Source organism: Lacerta agilis, chromosome 1, assembly GCF_009819535.1.
Source record: "Lacerta agilis isolate rLacAgi1 chromosome 1, rLacAgi1.pri, whole genome shotgun sequence".
NCBI lineage: Eukaryota > Metazoa > Chordata > Lepidosauria > Squamata > Lacertidae > Lacerta > Lacerta agilis.
Genome location: NC_046312.1, coordinates 90,250,002 through 90,277,974, shown reverse-complemented (window position 1 = coordinate 90,277,974; position 27,973 = coordinate 90,250,002). Strand labels below are relative to the sequence as shown.

The 27,973-nt window shown below is 43.6% G+C and overlaps 1 protein-coding gene across 13 annotated transcripts in view; it reads right to left on the bottom strand.

Moving 5' to 3' along the window:
- The window catches only part of KALRN (kalirin RhoGEF kinase), a 494,138-nt gene that overhangs the window by 451,364 nt on the left and 14,801 nt on the right, over positions 1 to 27,973 (bottom strand). For 4 of the 13 annotated variants that reach the window (XR_004427468.1, XM_033162902.1, XM_033162915.1 and 1 more), the window contains exon 1: positions 21,092 to 21,220. The exons of 3 other annotated variants lie outside the window; for them this stretch is intronic. Coding sequence is in view for 9 of the 10 variants with exons in the window: in XM_033162902.1 (XP_033018793.1) it covers positions 21,092 to 21,164 (73 nt within the window). In the remaining variant the exon portion in view is untranslated. Of the gene's footprint in view, positions 1 to 21,091; positions 21,226 to 27,973 lie in introns of those variants that run through there. 6 more of the 13 variants (XM_033162958.1, XM_033162983.1, XM_033162992.1 and 3 more) reach the window with 4 other exon arrangements.

The following is a 27,973-nucleotide window of genomic DNA, read 5'->3' as shown; positions in this document are numbered from 1 at the left end:
GAGGTTTGAAGAAGAACCAGAGAACTAAAAAACACCTGGTGGATAAAAAAAGCTCAAGAGATCCAGCACTTAGCTGACACTCATGATGCACAGAGTTTCTTTAAAGCCACAAAGACCATCTATGGGTCAATAAATCATGGCATATGCCTCCTATGCTCAGCAGATGGTACCACACTTCTAAAAGATAAGCTATTGCACTACGCTGGAAAGAACACTACCAATATCTCCTTAACTGCAACTCTCCCGTAGCTGCTGAGGTCCTCTCACAAATTCCACAAAAACAAGTTAGAGATAAGCTTGCAGTTTCGCCAAATCTGGGAGAGTTCTGTACAGCTATTAACCAAATGAAAAACAACAAAGCAAGTGGACTTGATGGGATACCTGCTGAAATCTTCAAAGTGGGTGGAAATGAACTTACACAACAACTTCACAAGCTCATTGAAAAAGTCTGGGAAAGAGAAGCAATCCCAGCAGACTTTAGGGATGCCAAAATTATCAATCTCTTTAAAAAAGGTGACAGAACTGATTGCAGAAACTATCGAGGCATCTCTCTATTAGCTGTGGCCAGCAAAATTCTTGCAAGGATCTTAGCAAACCGTCTCTTAACAATATCTGAGGTGACCCTTCCCGAGTCCCAAAATAGTTTTCAGCCTTCTAGGGGGATAGTGGATATGATTTTCACCACTCAACAGCTCCAAGAAAAATGTAGAGAGCAAAACCAACCCCTGTATATGGCGTTTATCGACCTGACTAAGGCTTTTGACACTGTAAATCGTAATGCCGTGTGGACTGTCCTGAAAATTGGCTGCCCAGATAAATTTGTAAACATCATTTGGCTCCTCCATGATAATATGACAGCAACAATTGCAGATAACAATGGCTCTCAAAGTGAACCATTCACAGTGGGATCAGGTGTTAAACAGGGTTGTGTTATTGCCCCAACTCTATTCATTATTTTCATTGCCATCACCCTACACTTTGTCGAAGGGAAACTCCCCACTGGGGTAGAAATCATATATCGAACAGATGGAAAGCTCTTCAATCTGAGCTGGCTGAAAGCAAAGAGTAAGGTTACCGTAACTTCCGTTATAGAGCTTCAATATGCTGATGACAACATAGTGTGTACACACTCAGAGGATGACCTCTAAACCATCCTAAATATCTTTGCAGAAGCTTATGAAAAGCTTGGCCTGTCGCTCAACATCCAAAAAACCAAAGTGCTGCACCAATGAGTACAAAATAACCCCTCTGCAGCACCACAAATCCAACTCAATGGTGTAACATTGGAAAATGTCGATCATTTCTCCTACCTTGGCAGTTATCTTTCCACAAGGGTCAACACTGATGCCGAAATCCAGCATCACCTGAGCTCTGTGAGTGCGGCTTTCTCCCAATTGAAGTGCAGAGTGTTTGAGGACTGGGACATTCACAGGGAAACCAAAATGCTTGTTTACAAAGCTATTGTACTACCAACCTTACTGTATGCTTGTGAAACATGGACCACTTACAAATGCCATCTCCAATTTCTTGAAAGATTCCATCAATGGTGTCTCCGAAAAATCTTACACATCACTTGGGAAGACAGGAGAACTAATATCAGTGTACTGGATGAAGCAAAGATCACCAGTGTTGAAGCAATGATTCTTCAACATCAACTTCGTTGGACTGGTCATGTTGTGTGGATACCAGAGTATTGTCTTCCAAAGCAACTACCCTATTCTGAACTTAAAAATGGAAAATGTAATGCTGGTGGTCAACAAAAGAGGTTTAAAGATTGTCTCAAGGCAAATCTAAAAAAAATGTAGTATAAACACTGACAACTGGGAAACACTGGCCTGCGAGCGCTCCAGTTGGAAAACAGCCTTTACCAAAAGTGTCATGGACTTTGAAGACACTCGAACTCAAAACGCAAGGGAGAAACATGCTAAGAGGAAGGCATGCTTGGCAAATCCACATCGTGATCAACTCCCGCCCGGGAACCAATGTCCCCACTGTGGAAGGATGTGTAGATCCAGAATTAGCCTCCACAGTCACTTATGGACTCATTGTTAAAACCGTGTTTATGGAAGACAATTTTACTCGGCTACGAGTGATTGCCCAAGAGAAGAAGAAGAAGATATAAGTGATAATGGCATGTCAGCTCATTAGTCGTCAGTCTGTCCGGGGTCAGTGAGTAAGTGTGAGTTGGAGTCTGTATAACATGTTGAATTGCTAGAGCAACAGAAATACTTTGTACTTTTATATATCTCTATAAGTGTTTGCAAAGCCTACAAGCTGTGAATCTACATCCAGAACTGTATTACTGAAGCCTTATCTTCTGCAACATTAAACTAGGATTGGACCTTAAGCTGCCTCTGGTGACTGGAACTGGGGGCAACTTCCTCTACATGTGTATCTCACCTCAGATTCCCAACATGAACCTCAAAACATTAGGCAATAGCTCAATCAACTTTCTGCAGAAAGAGTAGATGAAAATACCTTCTGGTTTCCAGAGGTATGATTAACTGAATGAGGTACTGGCATATTTCCAAAATGATTTTGCTATAATTAATATTACAAGTATAAGCTATTTCCCCTTGATAATGAGGGAAACACATTTTATGTACATGCTTGCCACTCTTATCTCATTCTTCAGAACAGTGAGGAAAAATAGGGATTGGTCCTAATGGCTTGCTCCCTTCTGTCTGGCTCATGAAATTTGACTCCTTTGCCTGGAGAGCTCAAGAAAGAGGCTGAAGCTCTGGAACTTCAGACCTGTTAGCAGTCCTAATGGGAAATGATGACTAAAACTATTACCGGTATTTGTCTCCCAGCAAAAGAAGTGTTGCAGATCTATGTATCAGCATGCTTTTGATTTCACTGAGGATGAAAATCAACTCCATCCAAGCGACAAAATGCCTTCAGAGTTTCTTGTTTTGCCTTACTTTTTACCTCTGACTACAGCCAGCAGCCCCAAACTCTGCACTGGACCCTACTGTACTAGGAAAGAGCTGTTTGTATGTAATTAAAAAATAACCTATTAAATAAAGACTGCTGTGATCCCGAAGTACCCACCTGTCCACACAGGTGAGTCTGCCTTTATTGTCTCTGAATGATTGCATGGAATGAGACTGGCAACAGGCACTTTACTCAGGTGGTATGCAAGCAGAGGGAAGAGCCATTCAGAATTTAGCAGCAATATAGTGACAAGACTGAGATGTGGATTCTACAGCATTTGGTGCAGTGTGGTTCAGGTAACTTGAGAAGCCTATAGGATCCCAGCTGACCTTATTTAAACTATTTCAGATGCTACTTTTCTAAAAGAAAATCACAGATTTAGAACAATTACTCATTCTCAGAGGAGGTTGCTTGTTACCTTGACAAGTAGAACACATGTAAAATATCCCTGATTCTTTCCCGGCATTTCCCAGTACAGTGGTACCTTGGTTTTCGAACAGCTTAGTTCTCGAACTACGTGGAACCCAAACACTTCAAACCTGGAAATTAGTGTTTCGGTTTTCGAACTCTTTTTCGTAAGCCTAACATGCTCTGTTCTGAGTATAACTTCCATTTTGAGTACCACACTTCCGTTTTCCGAGTGAGAGAAGGCGGGTCGAGTGGCTCTCCAGCGCTGGGTCCCTCCACCACCGCCACAACAACAGCAACCACCCCCTCCTCCAGCTCCAGCGGCCCCGGCACTGAGTGAGGGAAGGCTGGGCCGGGGCGGCAAGCAAGCAGGCAAGGGATCTCTCAACTGGGAAGCGCGAAGCCTCCACTCCCCAGCTGAGAGATCCTCGCCTCCACTCCTGCTTGCATGCAAGTAGGAGCAGGAACAGGCATCTCAGCTAAGGAGCGCCTGGCTGCCTTCAGGTGCTGCAGGGGCTCTCATGCGGAGGTGGGGGCTCCTTTAAACTTCTCCCTTGAGGAGAGTACAGCCGCGGACCCCTCAACGGAAAGTGTGATGCAGCCTGCACCTCCCTGATCCAGCTCCTGTTCCCATGCAAGCAGCAACATGTTGGGGCTGTCTATACTGGGAAACAGGAGCTTCACACTGCCTAGCGGAGCAGCCCAATCCCACTCCTACTTGCCTGCAAGCAGGAGCAGGCTGGGATGGCAGGGTGGTGGCGACATCCCTTACCTGCTCACTTGCCACCCCGGCCCAGTCTTCCCTCACTCAGCACTGGGGCTGCAGGGCTGCATTCAAAATTAAAACTAAAACTTTCCAGAAAACCGTAAGGCCAACAAACTTGCAACTCGTGAATAAGCAGCAACACAACAAATTGAAAAAAACAAACCAACCACAAATCGATCAAAATCACAAGAAAACATAAAACAACACTGACCCTGACCCTAATCCTTACCCTAACCCAGTCCTAAAATTAACCCTAACCCTAACCCAGAAATAGTCTGGTTAGATAGTAAAATTAATTTTAAATTGCTGTTTTAGGGGTTGTTTTTAAAAGTCTGGAACAGATTAATCTGTTTTGCATTACTTTCAATGAGAAAGTGCACCTTGGTTTTGGAATGCTTTGGTTTTGGAACAGACTTCCGGAACCAATTAAGTTGAAAGCCTTATTGCACTTTCCCAAATAACTTCACATGCAGACAGGCAGTAGATGGTAGCCTGACTCTCACTCAGGTCAGCTCCAAGGTTTGGGAAAAATTACCCCTGAGTCTGCTTCTCCCCTCTCTTCCCTTGCTTACCCTGCATGCCTGCATCCATGGTCAGCCAGATGGAGAGGGTGGGCAAGTGAATATGTGGGAGCTGCACCATCTAACTCCCATCACCATACAGTCAGAAACAGCAGGTGAGCAAGGAAGACAAGGAGGAGGAGGAGGAGGTAATCCTGGTGCTCAACAGCTGAACTGTGTAGGCTTTGGCAGAGATCTGACAATACCTACCCCTGACACCAGCCCTGCCCACAACGTCATGGTTCTGGCCTTGCTGTCTTTCAGTTAATCCCCATTGGAAGCAGGAAATCCTGCTATGTAACTGTGATCAAGTGGGACTGGGTCATTCAAAATTTTGGTCCTTCTCTGTTGTCTTTTAAGGAAGCGCTTAAGATGTTTTTATTCCACCGTGCCTATAGTGGATCTTAAGTTTGCCAGCAATGTTTTTTTTTTAAATAAAATAAAAAATATCTTATTCTTTAAGTTTTAATGCTTTGCTTTCAAGTGTATTGAATTCTTATTGTAAAACACCTTGGTGGTCCTCATTAAGGCCAAAGGGTGGTATTAAAATGTTTCTATGAGTAATTAAAAAATGAGCAACTCCTGTTGCAGAGATGTAGTACAATGTCTCATTTGCAGATGAAGTTGCCTGTTCCAGTCGGCAACAGCTCTTACTGTCAGAAAGTTCTTTCTGATGTTTAGTTGAAATCTCCTTTCTTGTAACTTGAAGCCATTGGTTCAGGTCCTAGCCTCCCGAGCAGGAGAAAACAAGCTTGCTCCATCTTCCATGTGACATTCAGTGTAAACAGATGGACAGACTGACCAAATATACAGTCACTTACTGTGGAAGGGGAAAGGTCACAGCTCAGAGGCAAAGTATATGTTTTTGCATCCAGAAAGTCCCAACATCAATCCTTGACACCTCCAGGTAGGGCTGGAAAAGGCTGCTGTCTTGAGTAGCAATACTGTGCAAACTGGGCTGGTGCTCTGACTTAGTATGCATAGTTACTACTCTTGGCAGAGGGCCTTTGCCCAATAAGGAGGCATCCTTAGATCAATGACTTGTGCAGATACTCCTTTTCAGCTGCAAGACTGGAATATGTCTCCAATTTTAATTCTGGAGGCAGGGAGGGAGTTTTCCTCAGCTATCAGAAACTTGGAAAAACCAGACTCTAGTGTGTACAAAAGGATGATTGGATTATACCAGTAACCCTGGCTTTATTGTTTTAAGGGCAACACACACAGATAAAAAATAACTCATCCATTCGTGCTGCTTCTTTATTTCTAGCATCAGCTTTTTGAAGTACCTAAAGCAGCTGCTCCCCTAAAAAATAAAATTACAGCAGACACTCCCTCTCTCTCTTAAAAGTTCAAAAGAAAAATCTGGAGAATGAGGCAAAGTACATCCAAATAGGCTTCTGCAATTGGTTGCTCAGCCTTGCTTCCCAGTAGAAATGCAGTCAGTCCAGGCTTTCGAAGCTCACGAGATCATTACTTCACACCCGTTAGGCTTGACTTGCTCCTTCGGATTGAATTTATCCAAATGCTTCAGATGGAGTCTATTAGCATCGTTCTCCAAGCTCCCTGCTCCACTTTTCAAAGATGAAGCAAGCAGTTTAAATTGCCATGAAGGCAACAGTAGATATTTCCAAAAGGGCCAGCTGTTTTATGATATATCCCTCTGAATAGAAGGCAATGACTACAATCAGAACATATATTAAGCATAGTACAATCTCCTCAGTTGTCTTAGTTCCCAGTTCCTCTACCATATGTATACACTCCTATATTCTCAACCTTGGAAAATCACAATCCCTAATATTTGGTCCCCATCTTACCCTACAGAAGCCTTCCCCAGGATGGGGGATGCTGTGTTAAAACTTTTTGTATGGGAAAGCCACTATCATTGCCATTCTTCAAAATTCATGTTTTTACCAAAGAAGCCTCTAGCACAGGGGTTAGGGACTTGTAGCCGTCCAGATATTGCTAGACTGCAACTCCTATCAGCTCTCTAAGTTTCTAACATTGCAGTCCTATCTATACTCACCTGAGAATAAGTCCCATTGAACTCGCCAGGACTTGCTTCTGGGTAGATGCATATATGACTGCAGACTGAGTAGGTGGGTAAATGTATCCCGTCTAGTGTTCATTGAAATTGTATGTTTCTAAATGTTGGTTATCTAGGAGAATGTGGACCTTTCAAGCAGGTCTGTTTTCGCCTCCGACTAACTGGAAGGTATGAATTTGAGAAATAGCTTAGATTGGATCCGCACAATTTGTGACTCGCCAACTGAATGCAGTTCATCAAGTATTTACAATGTAGCCCACCAGAGAATCTCTTGGGGATTTCGTTTTCTTCTTTTCTTGCTGGGACTGCAAAAGGGCATGGCAGGCACATATCAGAACAGTACATGACTGGTGTTGGCTGCTTGTGGCTCAGACAGGCCTACTTCACCACTTTTGTTCTTATTCCTTCTATCTTTATGGAAGCTAACAGTAGATAAAGCTCAGTAGACCCTTTATGGAAATGCACTGGTTGATTGGTACATTGCAGACCTTTTGCCATCTTTTCACCTTCTGATGGTTCGTGGTTAAGACTTTGTAGTCTTGAACCAGCAAATTTACTCACTCCCCTTGACAATGCAACAATTTCTCAGTTTTGCAATCGTGGGAGGGAAACACCCACAGAATACAGCATTCCTTAGCTACTTTCTGGACACACCATACTATCCTAGTCATAGCTTCCTCCTGAACCAATAGCAAATAAATAATTCCCACCCACCCCCTTTCAGTTCTTGTCTGAGCCACAGGTTTACTATGTTAGTGACCCTTAAGTCCTGCTCCTCATCTGCCCCTGCTGATACACCACACAAGAAACCCAACTACAGTCACAAGTTGATCCGTGCTGTTATCTCATGGCTGCAACAGCTTCAGCTACAATCACACAACTGACACTGCAAACTTCATCTCCTGAAACAGAGGGTCCATACACTTGTTTAACACAAGGAATAGATGTAATTGCTTTCACATTATATTAAAGTGCTTCTTTACTGCCAACAAGGAAATCAAGAAGATCATCTCACAATTGAGAGAGGGAGGATTCCTCTGAATATACTGGTCTTCCTCTCAGCTTCAAGAACCTAGCAACATTAATTTCTGTATGACTTAGATTTAACAAATTCAAGATTAACCCTGACAGTTCATAATTTCAAATAAATTAATCATTAGCACAGCAAAAAGGCCTGGCAATTTAAGGCCTGCTCTGAAAACCTGGTTCCATAACCTAAACTCAATGAGTGAGAAATATATGGATACACTGGCTGGCCATATAAATTCTTCCTTGATTTTATCAATGCTTTTATTTTGTTTTTGCACACAGATCAAATGTTCAGACTTTGGCAGAGATTTCATTCCTTTTTTCACTGAAATTGCCAGCACAACAATGTCCTTTCCCCCACCCCTACCCCATCTAGGTCCTCTTTGGTGCAACACTTGACTGTTTCTCTGACAAGACTGTGATCTGCTAATTTTACTAAGAGCTGAACTGGCATCTCTGGGGACAATGTTCTTTCCTTACCTTTTTATCCAGTAATATGATTTGCTTGCAGCTAATGAAATACGCTTTCACATTAGCTAGGCTGAGTAAGGAGTTCAATAGGCAATTCCCCATCCTTTTCTGGATGACATATGGTCAAGCGACAACAATACCCCCCCCCCCAACAAAAAGTTAATGTCAACTGCTTTTGACCGAGAATTTCCTCCTTTTCTTTAACATGTCAGAGCAGGAGTTGATAATCCCCACAGACCTCCATTTTCACCCTCTTCTCATCCCATTTTTTAGTTGCCCCAGTGGTTTATCATGTCCAATTAGCCATCTGCCATGCTGGTATCATCATACAAAAGAAATGCTCTCCCTTCCACCATAACCCATCAGCAGGCCCTTTGTCCAAGCTGACAAATAAGAATCAGGCACCATTGTTCTCTGTCGATGCTGCTGTCCGCATGTAGGCTGCCAATTCTGATTATAACAGCAGGAGTGCCACAGGACACTCCAGGACTCAGGATCTGTGCCAATAACTCCATAGAATATCACCAAGTCATATTTAACAGTGTATATTCTATTTTCAGCAGCTAAACCACATCAGGTCAGATTACTTTCTCTTGCACATTTGGGGATTCCACGGGGATCTCTTTACTATTTAGTTTTTAATTCAATATATTATATCTGGAATATACAAGGAGTAGCATCACACTAAGCCTGAGCCATTCTCCTGCAGGGCAAGTGTGTGTGTGTGTGTGTGTGTGTGTGTGTGTGTTCAAGTATATAATCTTTTTTTATTATAAAGGAACACAGCATTTTCTGACATACTACTTCTTAGCAGGATAGCTCAGGGTAGACTTTTGTTGCACTAGCACAAAGCCACGGGTCCATTAGACATCAGATGTGGCTGTTTGATTAATGCTGCACTGCAAGACTGGCATGTATCAGATGGGCACAACTGTGTGCAAACAGTTTGCGCAATCTGCACTGCCCCTGGATGCAATCATAGACTTCACATCTCACTGCATCACAATTATTATTAGTGCTGGTTTATCCAGGACCATACCATTCCTGACTAAAGACATACAAGCTATGCAATGCACCTGCATAACGTGTGAAACTGCAAAACAATCCCAGCCCACCACTAACCATGTGTTCTGGATTGCCATGTGTTTGGCAATCCTCCTGTCACTGCATGCTAAGTTTATCTGACCCTCCTGCGAACCACCACGGAGAACTTTCAGCTTGGTCATTCACTTGCTATATAATGATACTTCCTTTCACTTTCTCATGCTCACTGGATGTGCAGGAGCTAATAATGTAGATGGAGAGACTTCAAAATAAAATAAAAGCTTAAAGAGTCATCTAATTAAGAACATCCAAATAGCAACGTGAGCATGGGGATTCTAATCCTAGATATGGAGTCCACGATCTCCATTGTGCCAGCACTGCATATGACCAGAACATTCCTGGAAAGCCTCACCTGGCATTTTCCAGAAAGCCTGGAATAGTAGCAGAAATATATCACATTATTCAGGACTTCAGGTAGACTGCACCTAAAACCCGGAGATGACTGCACCCTGAAACTCCCTGCCCCACACCTTGATATGTAAAATTAAACATGTGAATATTTTCCTGGCATGGAGGGAGAAAACGACATGGACTTTTTCTCATGCTTAATCTCTCTGTTAGGCTGCTGTTTAAAACACAGCAGTTGGACCAGTTAGGAATTTTATCCACATCCTACTGATATTCATGTTACAGGAATATTGTTTGATTCACACTTTGAGGCAAAGCCTACATCTCTTCCATCCATACACATGCCCACCAAAGACTGTTTCTGCAATATAAATGACCACAGCACTCCAACTCACCAATTGCTACTATTAAAGATAATTTTCTCTCATTATCCTCAGCCAAGCATGATGAGAGTAAAAAAGCACAGTATGCCTAATTACAGCAGCTTTATTCCACGGCTGAAATAAAAGAAAAAGTTGCACAAAAACTGCAGAAAGAGATTTTCACTTTTTGTATTACAGGCAACTACTTATCTGCAAGTGTCAGATGCAGAGATAAAAGGAGTAGATCTCTACATGCCTGATGTTGCCACATTTGAGCCAAGTTATGATCAAAGCTACCTTGACTGAATAGGAATATCTCTGCCATAGTCATATTCCACAGGTAGAACTGGAGAGCAAATCTATCCACCTAATGTTTGAAACTGCAGATGGCACTTGAATGAAGGTTTCCCTGCCACAGGGCACAAGTCTTTTCTGGGAAATGTTTAGGAAGCCATCCCTGAGCTCCTGCCTCAATTACTGTGCTTGCAGAGTCCAACTTCAATGGCTCATTTTCTCCAGTAAAGGGGGGGGGGTGAATGGCTAGCACCATGAGCCTTTACATAGCTACACAGAAGTAACTTCTACAGAGTTCAAGGAGGCTTACTCTCAGGTAACTCAGGCAACTCCTGCAGCCAGGCTGGTGTCAAATGCTGCTGCTTTCCTTTGGACCACATCAGCAGGAGTATTGTCGTTTGGGTAGCTCTGGATCTCCATACACACTGCCCAGGCTTGCACCCCAGAGAGGTCACCAGTGCTGCTGACACAGCAATAACACAGGGGGCAGCAGTTACGATTTACTGGTCTCTGCAGCCACAGCAGGCACTGTGATTCTCCAGCAGTTTGACTTTGCCCCCCTGGAGGCACACTCCATTGTCTCTCAGGACAGAGGGATGCCAACAACTCTCAGGTAACCACACAAAGGGTACCAAGTAGTATGGGAAACAGCCCTACAAGAAAAACTAACCAATAAGCTGAAACTGACACGGGGACAAATAGAAGAAGACGCCTTCACCCCAGTATGGCTCCCCTTTATCACACACACAGCCCAACAAGACAATGACAAAAATCCACCAAAAGCATACAAATCAATATGGCTAACCTGATCAAAAGCACTCACCCACCCCACTCACACAGGAAACCAAAGACCACCACAGCCAACCACAAATGAACAATCGCACCCTACGCCAACCCCAACCTCTCTCACCACCGAAGGAGCACAAGCGAACAACAGAGAACCTGCACAAACAATGTTGACACCAAACCCTACATATATTAAGTAAAATAGAAACATTGTCACCCCACCCCACCCATCTCCCCACCCCGCTCACCTCTTTCCCCCTGTTCTTCCTAATGTCTCAACAAACGAAACTGATTTGTAGAAATGTTACATGGAAAAAATATGAGACAGACATTGCACTACCTTTGTAAACCAAGAAAATCTTTAATAAAAATATTACAAAAAAACCCCAAAGGATTCCAGCCTGAAACTGACAGGAGGCTGGATAGCACCCTCTATGAATCCTGGTATGCAGGTGACTAGAAAAACACAGTTTCAACATTACATTTTATAGTTACTTTTAATAAAACATAACATTTTAGTTTGATCTGTTTGCTCACTTTCCTTCCTATGCTGAAGAGGTTTTTTGGAACGTTCCACTTTCAAGACCACTCTCTAGTAAAACACTGAATTCCATGAGGTTTCATACTGGTCTGCTCCATACTACAGAACAAGAATTGTTTATTCACCATAGTATTAAATGCAGGACCTTCATCCAAATAAAATATGGGCACAAATGCTTCTCATTTGGCCCTCAGCCGTGCTGATGTTTCAAGTAATAAATTACAGGGGAAATTGGGTTAATAAACCCTAGCCCTCCAAAAGTATTTTCCTTTCATATGTTCATAAATACCAATGGTTACTGTACAAGCATGTGTCATAGTACTTTGGTAAAATTGCAGCTCTGTATCTATACTGAAACTTCATTGGAACTATAAGTCATAGCAGCTGAAGCAACAAAATACTCCATCATTGCTCCTAGGCGCTTGCAAGAGGCCCCACACACCTGTCCCAAATTTCCTCGCAATGGTCCTCCCTCTTGAAAGGTGTGCAACCATTTCTCCACTGAAAACCAAACTTACACTTTAAAATGTGCCCCTATATCCCTTTATGGTCAGAAACAGCTAGTAGTAGCTATTATGTTCTTGACGAATTTGATTTGAGAGGTGTATTTTTAGGATTCACCCTATTCTTGTGATTGTAGTTTGTTTTATACTGTTTTTTGTTGTTGTTCAGTTGTGTCCGACTCTTCGTGACCCCATGGACCAGAGCACGCCAGGCACCCCTATACTCCACTGCCTCCCGCAGTTTGGCCAAACTCATGCCAGTCGCTTCGAGAACACTGTCCAACCATCTCATCCTCTGTCATCCCCTTCTCCTTGTGCCCTCCATCTTTCCCAACAGTATGCCAGACAAAGACAAAGACAACAGGCATACTGTTTTTAATGTATTTTAAATTGTGACCCACTCTACCACCTTCAGGGCTGGTAATAAATTATGTTATTGCTGTTGTTGTTAGTAATGCTGTATGGACATGGTCTTGTCAGCAGGCAATCTGCAATTTGACGTATGTTGATGGCGAGAGGTTCTTCTACAAGATCCCATTGTCATTGGTATGCATATTCATTGACCATGCTCAGTCACCTAGTAAAAGGGGGGCACTGGCAGGTTTCACATCTAATCCCCCTTTTTTGTAAATTATTACGCACATTCATCCTCAGTGATAACATTTAACCACCTTCCAATGTAATGCTGACAAAGAATACCATCCCCTGACCTATACATCAGGAATAACTTTCTGACAGTAAGAGCTGCTTGACAGTGGAACAGACTTCCATGAGAGCTGGTGGACATTCCTTCCTTGGAGGTTTTTAAGCAGAGGTCGGATGGCCATCTGTCATGGATGCTTTAGTTGAGATTCCTGCACTGCAGGGGGTCGGACTAAATGACCCTTGGGGTCACTTCCAACTCTACAATTCTATGATTCACCTTGAATTAATATATGTTTGCTATATATCCAAATGACAACAAACAACCATCATGAGTGGCTGGGGAGACCCGGCCAGATGGGCGGGGTATAAATAAATTATTATTATTATTATTATTATTATTATTATTATTATTATTATTATTATTATTATTATTTTCAGCTACAACAGGCGGTATCTGCTCCTGACTAGTAATCTGGTAGGACAAAACTGCCACAATTTTAAAGTCAACATTGGGATTCCTTGGCAAATTATGACAATCTACTCTGCATCTCAGCCTCACTGATTTATGCACATCATGGAGGTTGACCATTTATGAAGTCTGAAAGCAAGAAAGTAAAGACATCTTGAAAAGCATTGTCTACCGACGGAGACAAACAGATTGATTCAATGTCTGTGTCCTATTAAGAGCCGTATACTTCCTCAACCTCAAGGAACTCCTTTGCGGACATAATTTCAAGAGCCTCTATTGATCAAACAGCTTGTCCACTGCCAATCATTCATTTTTAACTTGTTTGGTGATAGAACTGCCAGTCACTTGTGCACAAATGAGCAATAACAAAAGTCTGACACACCAGTAGATGGAACGGAGAGAGGGAGCCACAGAGACAGAATAATTCATTGCCTTTAAAAGGGGGGGGGAGAAGAATATCAGGAACAGATAACGTATCCTACCATATTAAATATAACCAATGTTCAAGCTACACAATAGAATAGTAATTTTAGAAATCAATACCCTCCCCCCCCCACTCTGTATGGATAAACTAATAATTGCTCTTTCCTGGCATTTGGGAATTTGCATTGTATTGTTCTGTCACTTCTCCTTTATAAATATTTAATTTAGACAAAGGATTCCTTTGTCTGTTTTCACCAAGGTGTTGTTAAGAAATTCTTGAAATAGACGGAAAAAATATATTTCCCCACAGATCTTTTATTGTAGTAAAAAGTATTGCGAGAAAGGCCATCCTCCTTTTTTAATGTATACACACAACTTCCTTTTTGGTACAGTCAACAAAGTAATTTATATTTTGTTTCACAAATGGGAAACTATATACAACCCCTATTAATTCAAGACGCCTGGGGAACAGCCAAAACAACTGGAAAACCTAAAACTCACATAAAAAGAGTGTGATTAATATATCCTTATATACCCAAGCTTAAATTCTCCTATGTCTTGTGAGTAAACAGCAGAATTAAACACATGCAAAAATATAATTTTAAGTGGTCAGCAACTGGTGGAACATGCAGTCACATGCTGTTAAGTTTCATGGAGGATAAGGCTATCAATAGCTACTAATCATTATGCTTATACAGTGGTACCTCGGGTTAGAGATGCTTCAGGTTACAGACACTTCAGGGTAGACTCCGCTAACCCAGAAATAGTACCTCGGGTTAAGAACTTTGCTTCAGGATGAGAACAGAAATTGTGTGGCGGCGGTGCAGCAGCAGCAGCAGGAGGCCCCATTAGCTAAAGTGGTACCTCAGGTTAAGAACAGTTTCAGGTTAAGAACGGAATTCCAGAGTGAATTAAGTTCTTAATCCGAGGTACCACTGTATACTACTTCCAGAATCAGAGGTACCTTACCTCTGAATATCATTTGTTGTAGAGCAACTGTGGGAAAGGCCTATTGCACTCAAGCCCTGCTTATGGGCTTCCCATAGGCATCTGGTTGGTCACTGAGGGGAATAGGATGCTCAAGTTGACCGTCAAGACTGAGCAGGCAACCAGGTCACAGGCTTCCCCACTATGGCGAGATGTACTATATTTCTACGGAAATTATAACTGTTATTTCCAAATTTGTATCTATAAATTAGACACAGGGTTTCCCAAACTTGGGTCTCCAGCTGTTGCTGGACTACAACTTCCATCATCCCTAGTTAGAAGGACCAGTGGTGAGGGATGGTGGGAACTGTAGTCCAAAAATAGCTGGATACCCAACTTTGTGAAACCCTGAATTAACAGCATGTCAATTTTACAGAAATCTGTGTTGTTTCAGTTCTCTTTTTATTATTCATTTTCTCTCTCTTTTGCCATACATAAGATATCACCCTACTGCCAGGTAGAGCTGGATAACAGGGATCTTGAGGGCCCTCCTAGTACTGCACAGTGGGAACCCAGAACAACACTAAACAGCAGCTCTTGCAGGTCAGTTTCTAGCTAAGGCCAACTGGGGAGAGTGCAGGGTGAATGTGACTCTCAGACTGGCAAATCAGAAGGCAGATAAACTACTTATTTATTTTTAAGAGTGACACAGTCATTATGGAAGCCTTATGGAAAGTTAATGCATGGTGGCTGTAGCTCATAGAACGTGTGTCTTACACCCACAAGCTCCTTGGCATTTCCAATTTAGACAAAAGGATCAGTATGGAAAAGGCCTCTGCCAGGGAACTTGGAAAGTCGCTAGGAAGGACCTATCAGCATTCAGTGGTACAGCACATGCTTTGCATACAGGTTCAAAGTCCCAGATTGAATCATTGAATCTCCAGTTAAAAGGATCAGGTGGCAGCGATGGAACTCTATAGTTGTTTGAGTCAGAAATTAATGTACCGGGTAGCTAGAACACCATCCGGTCAGCTTGTGGTGGATACTTCTTAGCTTTTATAGACTGGGGGACAAATTGCTTGGAGGTTTGAGAGCTCTCACGTGTTCTTTAGATCCTTACACTTCCCTCATAAAGTACTCAAAGGTGGGCAATCAACTTGATTCTTAGGTGCGGTTAATGTTTCCTTGAGAGAAAGTAAGTTCCTGCTGCCTTGAAAGAAGTGGTGGTTCTAATTCTCTTAAAAAATTATGTCCAGCTCATGTGAGCCATTATTTCCCGGTATACAATGCACCACTTTTTAAAATGAGGTGCTGGAAAAGATGGAATTATAGGTAATACTCAATACCTGGCTCCATTTCAGTCCAGTTTCTGGCCTAGCTATGGGATAGAAACTGCCTTGGTCACCCTGCTGGTGGATAACCAGGATCAGAAAAGAGAGAGGGAGGAGATTGCAATCCTGTTGATTCTCCTAGATCAGGGGTGGCCAACTCCCAAGAGACTGTGATCTACTTACAGAATTAAAAACTGGCAGTGATCTACCCCCTTTTTTGGGGTTCAGGTCAAAGTTGTTGAGCTTTATTTAGGAAGAAGGGAAGCCCTGTTTTTGGGGATGCAAGGCAAAAAAATTGACCTTTTTTTTAGGGGAGCCAAATTTGTTGAGCTTCTTTTGGGGAGCCTGTGATCTACCAGTGATCTACCATGGATGTCCAGTGATCTACCGGAAGATCACGATCTACCTATGGACGTGCCTGTCCTAGATATATCTTTGACTTTCAATATCACTGGCTGTGGTGAATGTTACATTTATGTAGAATTTCAGAGTGCTCTATTCGTGACTGTGTGTAATGAGTAACAGAGCTACATTACCAAAAAGGCAGAGCAGGCACCAGCCTATGGGCCCCACGCCTTTTAGGAGCACCACCTCTTGGTTTATTAAAATTGTTGGCTGGTAAAATCAAAAACGTTACCGGAAGATAATTTGCAAGGGTGGGGAGAGATTTTGACTGCCGTTGGGCCTCCCCAGCATTTAATCTGGCACTGATGAGTAAGCAGCAGGCTATAAATTATGCGGATAATATATCCTGGACCAGAATGGCAACTCTGTACTGAAAGAATCAGTGAGTGGATTAATCTGCAACAACAAAATGTACCTCTATAGGTGGGCTGACTGAGGAGATACAAGGAAGCTGTTTGTTGCTATACCTTCTTGGTCTTTCCATCATCCCCTATGGAATGGCCAGCTAGCAGAGATAGTGCCAAATGTGACCCCAAAAGTAATTTTATCTGGTATCTCCCAAACTTTAATCAATGGTCTGATAAAATGTTTCACTTGTAAGGGAAAAAAAGTTTCCTTCTTTCCAGAGTTTCACTCAGAAGGAAAAGAATCGGGTTTTCAAATTGTGCAAATTAAATATATTCCATGCTGCAATGTTATGTCCCTAATTCTGTATTTCACATATGTCAATGTACATACTTGTTTGAATTTTCACTGTGCCTGAGTGCATGTGCTCCACAAATTAAGAGCATAAAAAGAAGACTGGTGGATCAGACCAAAGGCCCATCAAGTCCAGCATCATGTTCTCTGTTGCCAACCAGATGTCTACAGGAAGTCCACAACGGCACTCTCACTCCCACTTGTACACTGGTATTCTTAGGCACTGCTTCTGATACCAAGAGGCTATAGACAACCATCATGACTATTAACCAATTATAGCTTGATCCTGCATGACTTTGTCTAATCCGACTTTAAAGCTGTCCAAGTTCTTGGCCATTACTACATCTTGTGGTAGCAAATTCCACATTGCTATGTGAACCATGTGTTGTGTGAAAAAGTTCCTTTGTGTCTGTCCTGAATTTTCCACCATTCAGCTTTACTGAGTGACTGGGTTCTATTATTATGAGAGATGAAGGAAAACTTTCCTCTGTCCACTTTCACCACTGGGAAACCTTCTGTTAGAAGCCTTCTTCAAGAAGGACCAGCAAATGTGTGCTTGCTTTGATCCTGCAAGTTGCTGCCACCTCTCACTTTCCTTACCCCAAAGTCCATAAACTTATCTTTGGAACAGGTAAAAAGTGACAGAAGATGAAGTGGCAAGCACTTCAAAGGCCCAATTAAACCTCCCCCCTCCCCAAGTGACCTGGACTACAAAACCGGGATTCCCAGTAGGAAAAGATGCTCTGCTGGGGCTTGGGACTACCTGCCACTTCAGCCTTCTTCCAGCTCAATGTTACGTTTCTGCAGCTTGGAGCAGAGGAATGGGGAGGAAGAGGTTGTGGTGAGCACTTCGTGGGTACCCTTGGACCTTTGTAAGCATCTGATATGAGCACTTACAAAAGTGCATTTTGGGGGAGGAGTAGGGTGCTTGTGCATCTCCAAGAGCAACATATCCTTCCATCCCTCAGAGCACTATCTGGAGAACAAGGTGGTCCCTGATCATGCAAGAGTTGGCAAACTATAACTAAGACTTCAGGGAAAGACTTAAAAAACTAACTATGGTGCTATAGATCAATGACCCACAGTCCTTTCTAATTGCACCAGTGGAAATTTTCAGCACAGAGGTTATTGTTTCTGGATTAAAACACAGCATTTGGTTGTTTATGAATGTTCTCTGTACTAGAGTTACTTCCTTGAATACTTTGTTGACTGCTAGCATCTCCTCCCCCTTCCATTTTCTGGTATCTATTAACACTGAGAATGGCAACTCTAAGCACTCAGAACACAAGCATACACAAAGCAAAGAGCCAACAGAACAAGAAGCCTCCCTAGATAAATGGATTCCCCCCCCCCCAATAATAAGAGATTTGATTTTGCCATGCTTGGGCCCACAGCCAAATGCCTAGATCTGTCTTTCACACTCACTCGCTGTTGTTCATAATTCTTTGTATTTTGCATCTATGAATTAATAACCAATTCTTGTGTGAAACAAAACATGTACAAAAGTGCAATGGAAGGAGAAGCTTCTCAAACATCAATGGATATGAATGCCAAGAAACCTTCTAGGAAATCCATGGGGCACCTAAACAGGATTATAATCAAGATTATTTTGGTATAGAATTTCTGATAGAGCAGTCAGAAAAGGAAACATCTGATCAGAACATTATTTTTAGTAGCATTTCTTGCAGTAGAAGTGTCACTGGGTAGTTACCTAAACATACACTCAGAAATAACTTTTGAATGAAAAGCCAACAGTCTGTAGAACTAAAGGCATGGGGTGGGTGGGCTGGAGAAAATGGTTTTAATAGCATCCATTAAACCATGCACAGCCCAAAGGCACTTGCACACCAGAGGGCTGTGAGAAATCTATAACTGCTTTGCTTGTAGCCTTCTTAAGGTATCAACAGGCAAATATCCATCAGTACCGTGTGGCTCCTGAGATATACACACAGCCAGACCTTATTATACTTATCCTCTGAGATCAAAGCATATTCACATAAATGGGGTGCGGCCTTCCATGGAGGGCAGCCAGGGGGCCTGTCATGGATCTGCAGGAATAAACTTCTTGAAAAGTTTGGGCGATGATGCGATTGTTCTGCTGTGGCTGAAGGAACACTCCGCGTGACTGATGATCAGGGCTGAACCAAAGCAGGAGAGAAAGGCAGCTGGAAAAGCAAAGCAGCTGTAGTTGCAGGAGTAAAAACAGCCTCAGTCTGGAAGGGTCAAGCCTGCATCTAAAGGGAGCATTTAATCCTTTACTATCTTTAATTAAGGCTCTGCCAAGTTGCCTGTAATTCTCCCCCTCCCCATGGAAGTTCTGCTAGTGGAATTGGAAAACACTGGAGGACTGTGAGGTAGGGGTTTTTTTCTTATACTTTCATCAGAGCTAAGAACAGAATTTAAGACCAAACATATAGGGCTCTCCTGTGTACATGCAAGTTCCACAACCACCCCTCCCCCATCATGCTCTCTTCTGATGTAGGCGCAGCTGCTTGTATTCAAACTTCTGCTGTTATGTTAGTACCCTCCCCTGAAACCAGAGAGCAAACACCAATCCCCAGGACACTGAATTACATCTTGACATGCCCTCTAAAATCACCTACTGGAAGACTTTGCCTGGAAAGTTCACAGCAGAAAAGCCTATACCTTGCTGAAAACCAAAAATCCACATCAGCGAGGTCTTCACGCACATATGAAGCACATATGAATGCAAACACCCACAGCTACACACACCGGTTGGCTGGCTAACACAGTGCACAAGTGCAGCCAGGAGCCAAGGAGGGGGTTTATGCATAGATTTCATCAGGGATAATCAAAGGGAGAAACAAAGCACTAAGATGTGCAAACAAAAATAGGGATCTTGGTGTAATTTCAAACATGTCATCGCGACTAAAAGCACAGATTTGTTACCTGCAGAATAGGGAGGGGGGAGGGTCAAATACGTTCCACAACAATTATGGTCCCTGAATACTCTCCTCGCCACCCACGATCCTCACTCTCCTTACTCATCCAGCGAGGTAACATAGATTGAGGCAGCAGCTCAAAGATGGCTAATATATAAGCCTCTGGCTCCATCGCCAGACCCAACCTGTACACCAGCCAGGCTTAAAAGGCGTATTTAAGAAGCCAGCATCTCGCCTAGTCTACACAACAGGCACACACCATCATTCAGCCCCTCGTTTGACTGAAGGCTGTAGGTTGGGGAAGATTTCGCGATGTTTTAAAGAGCCTGAAGTACAGCGGGCGATCTGGAGGGGTGTGTGCGTGCAGTGGATGGGTTGCAACCAAGCCTGCTCTCAGGTTTCCCAAAAGTGATCGAAGATCGCCCCGTTCCTGTGCGAAAAGCGAAACGCAGCATTGTGGGTTATATGCTGTATAATACTGATGAACCACTAGCCGCGAAGCCCAGGAAACTCAACATACTGTATATAGGTTTCATCCCATATATATATATATGGGATGAAACCAGCAGGACGGAGAGCGAAACATCAGTCTGCTATGCCTCGTACAACGGACTGACAGCCAACAGTTTGCCCCCTTCCCCCCCTTCCAGATCCGTGGAAACAACCCAAAGCCCAGCGCACAAAAAAGCATCGTTGTGCCTGGAGACGGCGGCTTCTCCCTCGAAAGTGTCTGTCTGTCGTGCCGGAGGAGCGGCGGGGGGAGGGCAGATGGGGTTGGGATATACAGAGGGGACGATAAGTGGGTTTGGTTTGTGGTGGTGGGTTTTTATTTTTGTCCAATAATTACGGGTGTGGGGGAACAATGTAGGACGGAAGACGAGGCAATGAATCCGGGGGGATCCATTGGGGATCCCTCTCCTTAGGGGAGCCCTCCCCCCCAAAAAATACCCTCCCCCTGCTTCCCTCAAAACAAAGGGAATCCAACATCACACGCTCCGCAACGTAAACCATCACCCGAGATATAAACACACAACACACATAACCAAATCACGCCTCCAGGTCTCGCCGGGGCGCTGGCAGCCCAGCCTGTCTCCCCAACCAGCCCCCGCCGCCGCCGCCGCCCCTCTTCTCTTTACCTGTTCGGAAAAAGGCATCCACCTCGGAATCAGGAACTGCCCCTTCCTCCGCTGCCCCCTCGGCGGGGTTCATGGCTGGGCTCGGGAAGGAGAAGCAGGGGGCTCAGCAGCAGCAGTCACGGCAGCAGCAGCAACGATCCCGGCGGCTGGGTAACATCCAGTGAGTTGGGGGGGAGGAGGAGGAGAGGAGAGGAGAGGGGCGAGAGAGAGAGGAGGAGGAGGAGACACACACACACACACACACAGGAGGGAGGGAGGGAGGGAGGGAGGGCGTGTAGGGAAGAGAAAGCAGGGAGGGGAGGGATGGAGGAGCCTTCAGCAGCAGCCAGCCCGGGCGAGCCCCATCCCTGCCAGGGGTCTGCTGGGATCTACGGCTACTCCTGCCTGTCCTCCGGGGGAGGAGGGAGGGTCCCCGCCTCCTCTGCCTCTTCTTCTTACTCCAAAGGCGTGTAGACACACACACACACACCAGTAGCGCCTCACGCTGCGCCCGCCCCTCTCCTCTCTATTGTTCAGACCTGCTCTCTGATCGTTGGCGCTCTCTCTCTTCCCTCCTCCTCCTCCTCCTCCTCCTCCTCAGCTTTTGCCGGCGATCCCCCTTCTTATTTGTTCCACCCGTGATACTCTCCCCCTACCCACCCAGCTAAACAAACAAAAACCCACCCACCCGAGGTAGGGATATACAGAGATGACAGCTCAGTTTTCCCCGGGCGCCACCGCTACCACCCACTCGTCCGTCCGTCCGTCCACCCGCACGACAACACCCCCATCTCTTTTTTTAATCCTCATTGTTGCAAAGCAGCTTTGGCAGGACTTCCTGAAAGGAGGCAGGAAAAGCTGGGAGGCGACAAGCCGCGTAAAGGGAAAGAGAGGGTCGCGTGCGCTTGAGGGAGAGGGGAAGTGCCCTGGGCGAAGATCAAAGGGGCTTCCTCTTTCTCTTCCCCTCGCCTCAATCCCCTTAGTTCGCTCGGGCCACCTTCCCTGTCATCGCAGTTGCTCTCCCCCGCTTCAGCCTGCCTTTCCTTCTCTTTCTTTCTTCAGCCCACCTAAGCTCCTCTCCCCCTCCCCACCCTTTCCATCCTCTGATGATTCACCTCCGCTTGCCCTCTCATTATAGAAGCAGCAATTAAAATCCTTTCCTACTTAACCGGAAGAGTAACAAGCAAACAAGAGGGTGTAGGAGCTGGGCAACGTTCAGGTGTGCAAGGAAATCCACGGTGGGCAGCCAGGGAGAGAGATGGGAGGGAGTGTCTAGCTAAGAAAAGGGCAGGGAACTGCCTCCTGTTGAATTTCAGAGAGCGAGAGGTGGAGGGAGGCGGCAGGAGAGCGGCTCCACAGACGTCACTTTGGTAATTGTTGCAGACTGTTGTATCAGTTGGTTTCCAAACAATAATTAGGGGGCTTGACAGTTTCCAGAATAGGACCTGAAGTTCCATTTCTGAAGATGCCCACAAAGGTTTGTGTGTGAGAGGAAGTGGAAAGAGAAAGGGAGAGAAAATACCATGTTTCCAACAATTCACTCCCCCCCCCCCAAGGATACTTCCAATGTAGCAGCTTAGCAGTTTAGAATTCATAAGAAGAGCTGCCTGTGGCATCAACACTCTGCATCACTTGTTCTGCCCATTTCCACACACTTCCTTCCCTTTCTATATCAAGTGAGTGAATTTCTCCCTCCTAAAGGCTCCCAAGATGATGCGTTTAGACAGTGGAGATCAATATTTTTATGAGGGTGGGGGAAGGTGCCTCTGTAGTTCAGCCAGGCAAGGATTACATGATGGAAGCACTTGGAAGTATAAGTGCTCTGTCCCAAAAGACTCCATATAAGTACTAGTTAGAAAGAAACATACATACATATTTACACAGGACGGAGTGACACTGGATAGTGTAACATCATAACAGACTCTTGTTTTTTCTGTGTTTTATGCTAATCTTGCTCCGTTCAAGTCTGTAATGTGTGTTATTGTAAAAAACAAAATCTACTGTTAGATTTCTAAAGCACCTGGATACCTTCTGGGGTTGTCAGGTATTTGTACCCAGCTGGAGCGTCTACCAGTATTTATTACAATGGCTTCAGAAGTACCACCCACCCACCCCCACAAAAATATTTAGACATCATAGAAAGGTTTAGAGGTTGTGAGATGGGGTCAAACATTTGCTTCTTGCAGCAGTATCCAAACTGTCTTGTACTATTTAGTAACAGTTGCCCTGGCTGTAGAGTTGGACACACCTTTCATAGCTCAAAAACTGTTGTCTGGAGAAGGCAATTCAACCAGTGGTTGGTAGCATGATTTGTTGTTGTGGAGAACTGTTGTAAAGACATGATCAAAAGACAAGACTAGGGTGATATACCCTCTCTAAACTACCCCCTTCCCTCCTCCCTCTGTTGAAATTGAGAATGTACCAGTAAGCTGCTGGTGAGCAAGGAACTGGCTAATTTTGCTTATGCTACTTTGTAAAGTGCCATGTACATAGATGCTGCTGCTCAATAAATAATAAGTGCCTGAGCGATAAATTAGAGGTAATTAAGCATGTAGGAATAACCTTGCTGGAACAGACCAAAGGCTCATCTAGTGCAACTTTTTGCTCCAACCAGACGCCTATTGGAAGACCACAAGCAGTACATGTGTGCAACAGCACTCTCCCTAATAAATAGCCTTCCCCAATAAATGCTCACCTCCTCTTAATTAGCATATTCTGAATTCTCATAAGATAAAAGCTCCCCCCCCACTACATTTGCCTTATGAGAACAAGATTTACAGTCATAAGCTATAAGCTTATGCCATAATAAATCTTAGTCTTTCAGGTGCCACAAGACTCTCTTAGTTTTCCAACTTCCAGTCGTTGCTTGTTTTGCCATGCGTTCCTGTGTCACCTCTGATGTGAACAACATCCTAATTCTAGTCTCTGTCATGCTCCTGGCCTACTTAACATAGCTAGCTCCATACACTGTGCCCAGTCTCCCGAACTCTCCAGTCAAGCCTGCTCCAGGTACCAGGAGAACTGAGCTTTGGTGGGTGAATGCAAGGGGCAGGGCCTTCCCAATTATGGCAGCAACATTGTGGAATGCCCTCCCCAGGGAAGTCTACCTCGCTACATTTTTGTGTACTTTTCATCACTTTGTCAAGATGTGGTTCTTCTAGGGAGCACTTTGGAGGACAATGGCAATTATAAGACTTCCCTTCTGCAGCAGTGATAGAAAATGGCAAATCAGCCCGACTTTTTTATTACGGCTTTTAAAAAATTAGTTTTGTTGCATTTTTGTATTATGAACTTGCATTTATTATTTTATTGCAAGTCACTTTGAGTTCTTACAGGAAAAGAAGAAGATTGAAATAAATAGATAAGCAAGAATTCCACAATAATAATCAGCTTTGGTTGATCTTCCTGATTCAGCAGTACAGCCTGAGAGGCTATGTTGCACTGACATTTGCCTGGTTATACTCCAGGAATATCTGAGGCTGCCGGTGGGCTCCAGTCATTGCAAAATCTGCCCTGGAGCACAAAGGCCTCACTTCAGAGCCATAGTTTATTGGTAGAGCACATGCTTTGAATGCAGATGATCCCATATTTAATTCCTGACATTTCTAATTTAAATAAAAGGATCGGCTAGTAGGTGACAGAAAAGACCTTTACTTGGACCACTGTCAATCAGAGTGGCCCATCCTAGACAGACAAATGATAGTCTGATCTGGTATGACAGCATATTTACTGATCCTAAACATTTCTATATAAACAGGTGTGCCTTCAAAAGGAACTTCACTCACCACTTACAGAGGGAGCAAACAGAGCAAAAAAATACAGTGTGGACTGTAAAGGTGCCATCTAGGAAAGGCATAATGGGCAGCATCCTTCACCATATTTCAAGCAACATGCTTTTATTCATTTGAAACACATGCATTTCCTGTTATGATTAAGTAAAGAAAAAAATTAAAAAAACCTTAAACAATTATCTTAAAATTAAGGTGCCACTCAATGTTCATGGGTGAACATTTTTTGCACAGCATGAGACTTTGGCAAGAACAATAAAAAGGCCCCCAAATTTCCTGCCTGACAGACCCCTCTCAAAATTTTACCTTCTTGGCACCAGTTCATCCACACTGTTTGCTACCTGTTTCAATTCTTTTTTTAAAAAAGTGTCTTCCCCCTGACACCAGATTTATTATTCCCCAAAATGCAATCCAGCCAATTACAGAAAATGATGCATGCACACGAAAGCTCATACCAGGAACAAACTCAGTTGGTCTCTAAGGTGCTACTGGAAAGAATTTTCGATTTTGTTTAGAAAATGATGTGAATGTGATGACATCATAAGGCCAAACAGCTACTGAGATTTAGCGCTGTGACAACATCATTGATGGCAAATGTAACCAATTCAGTGAGGTCAATGCTTTGTGCCTCATATTACTCTCAATCTGGATTGGCAGGGAGGATAAGGAGTGCAGTTGCTATGACAGCTGCTACTTCCTCCTCTTAAGTAAGACAGGCAAAACTACACAACCCTTTTCACAGTTTCTGCTTAATACTGAATATATTAAACTTGGCCTTTCCCTTTTACCCCTCCTGCTGAATTCTGTTCTCTCCCTTCTTATGGCACCACCTGGAAGGATAGATAAATGTCGTCTACTGGACCAACATCTCAATAACCTTCACAACACTACTCTTCAAATGAAAAAAGGAGTGATTTAAGAGGCAATAAATCTGGTTGCGCTGGGTATATGAGAATGTCACACATGTGCTTGTAAAGGACTGCTGGGTATTGATGTGGTGATCTACTTTCCCATCCATGGAATATACTAGGGAAGTTAGCTCACTGCCCAGTCCAGACCTCTTGAACTCCTGCAGTTGGGAAGAGGGCAGAGGATGGAGGCAGAGGTGGACCAAGGAGAACCCAGGGAAGGAGAAAAGGCAGCTGGAAGGAATCCCATGAGAGATTAAAGTGGAGAGGCAAACCCCAGTGGGTGGTATAAGGAACAAACAATCACAGACTGGGGTGAACAGAGTGTCCAAGGAGAAAGGAAATCAGAGCAGAGGTCAAGTGGAGAACACTATTCCCAGCTATTTCATTACTTCATTATTTATTTATTATTTCATATAACTTATACACCATTTGATTGTAAAAAACAACCTCAAAGCCATTTACAAATTGATAAAAAAATAAAATCAAGAAAAATATTTTAAAACATACAAAAATTATGATCTTAAAATAGATTAAAATTACCTCCACTTACTAAGCATCTGGGGAGGCTTGTCTAAACAAGAATGTTTTTAACAGAAAGCTGATGAGGGCTGTCTGAGGCAAAGGACAAGATAGTACTCCCCCTCCCCATTCCATGTCCAGAAGTCGTTCAGCTAGGGTTACCATTCATCTGGCTGGATGTCTAGGAAAATCCGGACTTATGGCAGTTCATGCCGGCAGTGCTGCTTTTGGGCAAAACTTTAAAAAGCTCAGTAACTTTTCTGTCTGGATTTTCACTGTTTGAAATATGGCAACCCTAGCCAGGCATCAACAGCATTCTGCTGAGAGCAGCTGTCTCTCTTAGGGGCCACATCACAAACTACATGGCCCTCACGATTCTGTCCTCCAACAGCTCTCCATTATTTCTACTCTCTGCCCTGAAGCTGTGCAGAAGGTATTGTAGGGACACAGCAAACAATTTGTAATACAGGCAAACATTATATGCTGGACATATTTATATATCTGGAATTGAAGGAACAAATTTGATGCAAAATAAACTTTTCAAGATTGCTTTTTTTCTCTTGCTTTGTATTAAAACATAGAACAAGGTTTGCATAGGACTGTGGAGGACTGCTGATTTCCAAGTGCGGTAAGAAGTACCGCTAACTGAATCTGACTGTGCTTACTGGAAATCAATGTGAACCTGTCTTTTAAATTTGGATATTCCACAGTACTGATGAGATTCAAAATTATTCATTCCTTTATTTATTTATTTTTAATCCCTGGATAGCTTTGGTCCATAGAACTGGCTGTGCTGGAAGGAGTTTGCAAGAGTCTCTAGCACACTTTTCAAGCTGGCCATCTCCCCTCCCTGTATCTTGCCATTTCAGAGAATCATAGAGCAGTTGATGATAACAACCTGTCCCCATTGTTCACTTTATCTGCCTAACCTGGGTTTCCAAGGGCTCATCCCACCTATCCAACACAAGGGACACAAAGGCCAGTTCAAAGTGAGACTGCCCTGGCCCTTAACTCTTCCATTGAACTGAACTGGATCACATGACATGGTAAGTTAAACTGTGGCTTACATGCAAATGTGCATGCCTACAGTGAGGAGCTTAGAAACCTTGTTCTTCCCTGGTCCTTTTTTATAGTTGCAAGGCTTGTTCTAGGCTACATACCATGGTTAGTGGGGAAAGAGCTTAGCCCCAAGCCCAGAAACAGGCACACTATGCCAAACCTTGATTTAGATCTATGGTAAAAATGACTAGGGAGGAAAAATGACTGGGAGCTCCTCTCCCAGATCCCACATGTCTGAACAGCCTTACTAAGCCATAGTTTGCTTTACCATGCTGTGCAAACCAGTTCACTGTGACTAAAGCTTTTAGCAAGAAACAGGCACTGAATGCTCAGCATTACCAAAGAACACAACCTGTTAACATAATAGCAGCTAGCCTCTCCTTCTGATTATAAGTTAACTTTCATTGAAGAACCTTAGAATAGAACAGGTCAATGTTCCATCTAGTCCAGCATCCTATTCACCCACTGGCCAACCAGATGCCTATGGGGAACCTGAAAGCATTGAGCTATAACTAGAACTATAATCTGTCTCCTGCATAACAAAAACAATGCCCTACTTTCAATGTCACAAAGGTTCCAGGTGGAATTCAACATTGTGCTCTTCCGATTGTTCCATCTGCATAAGC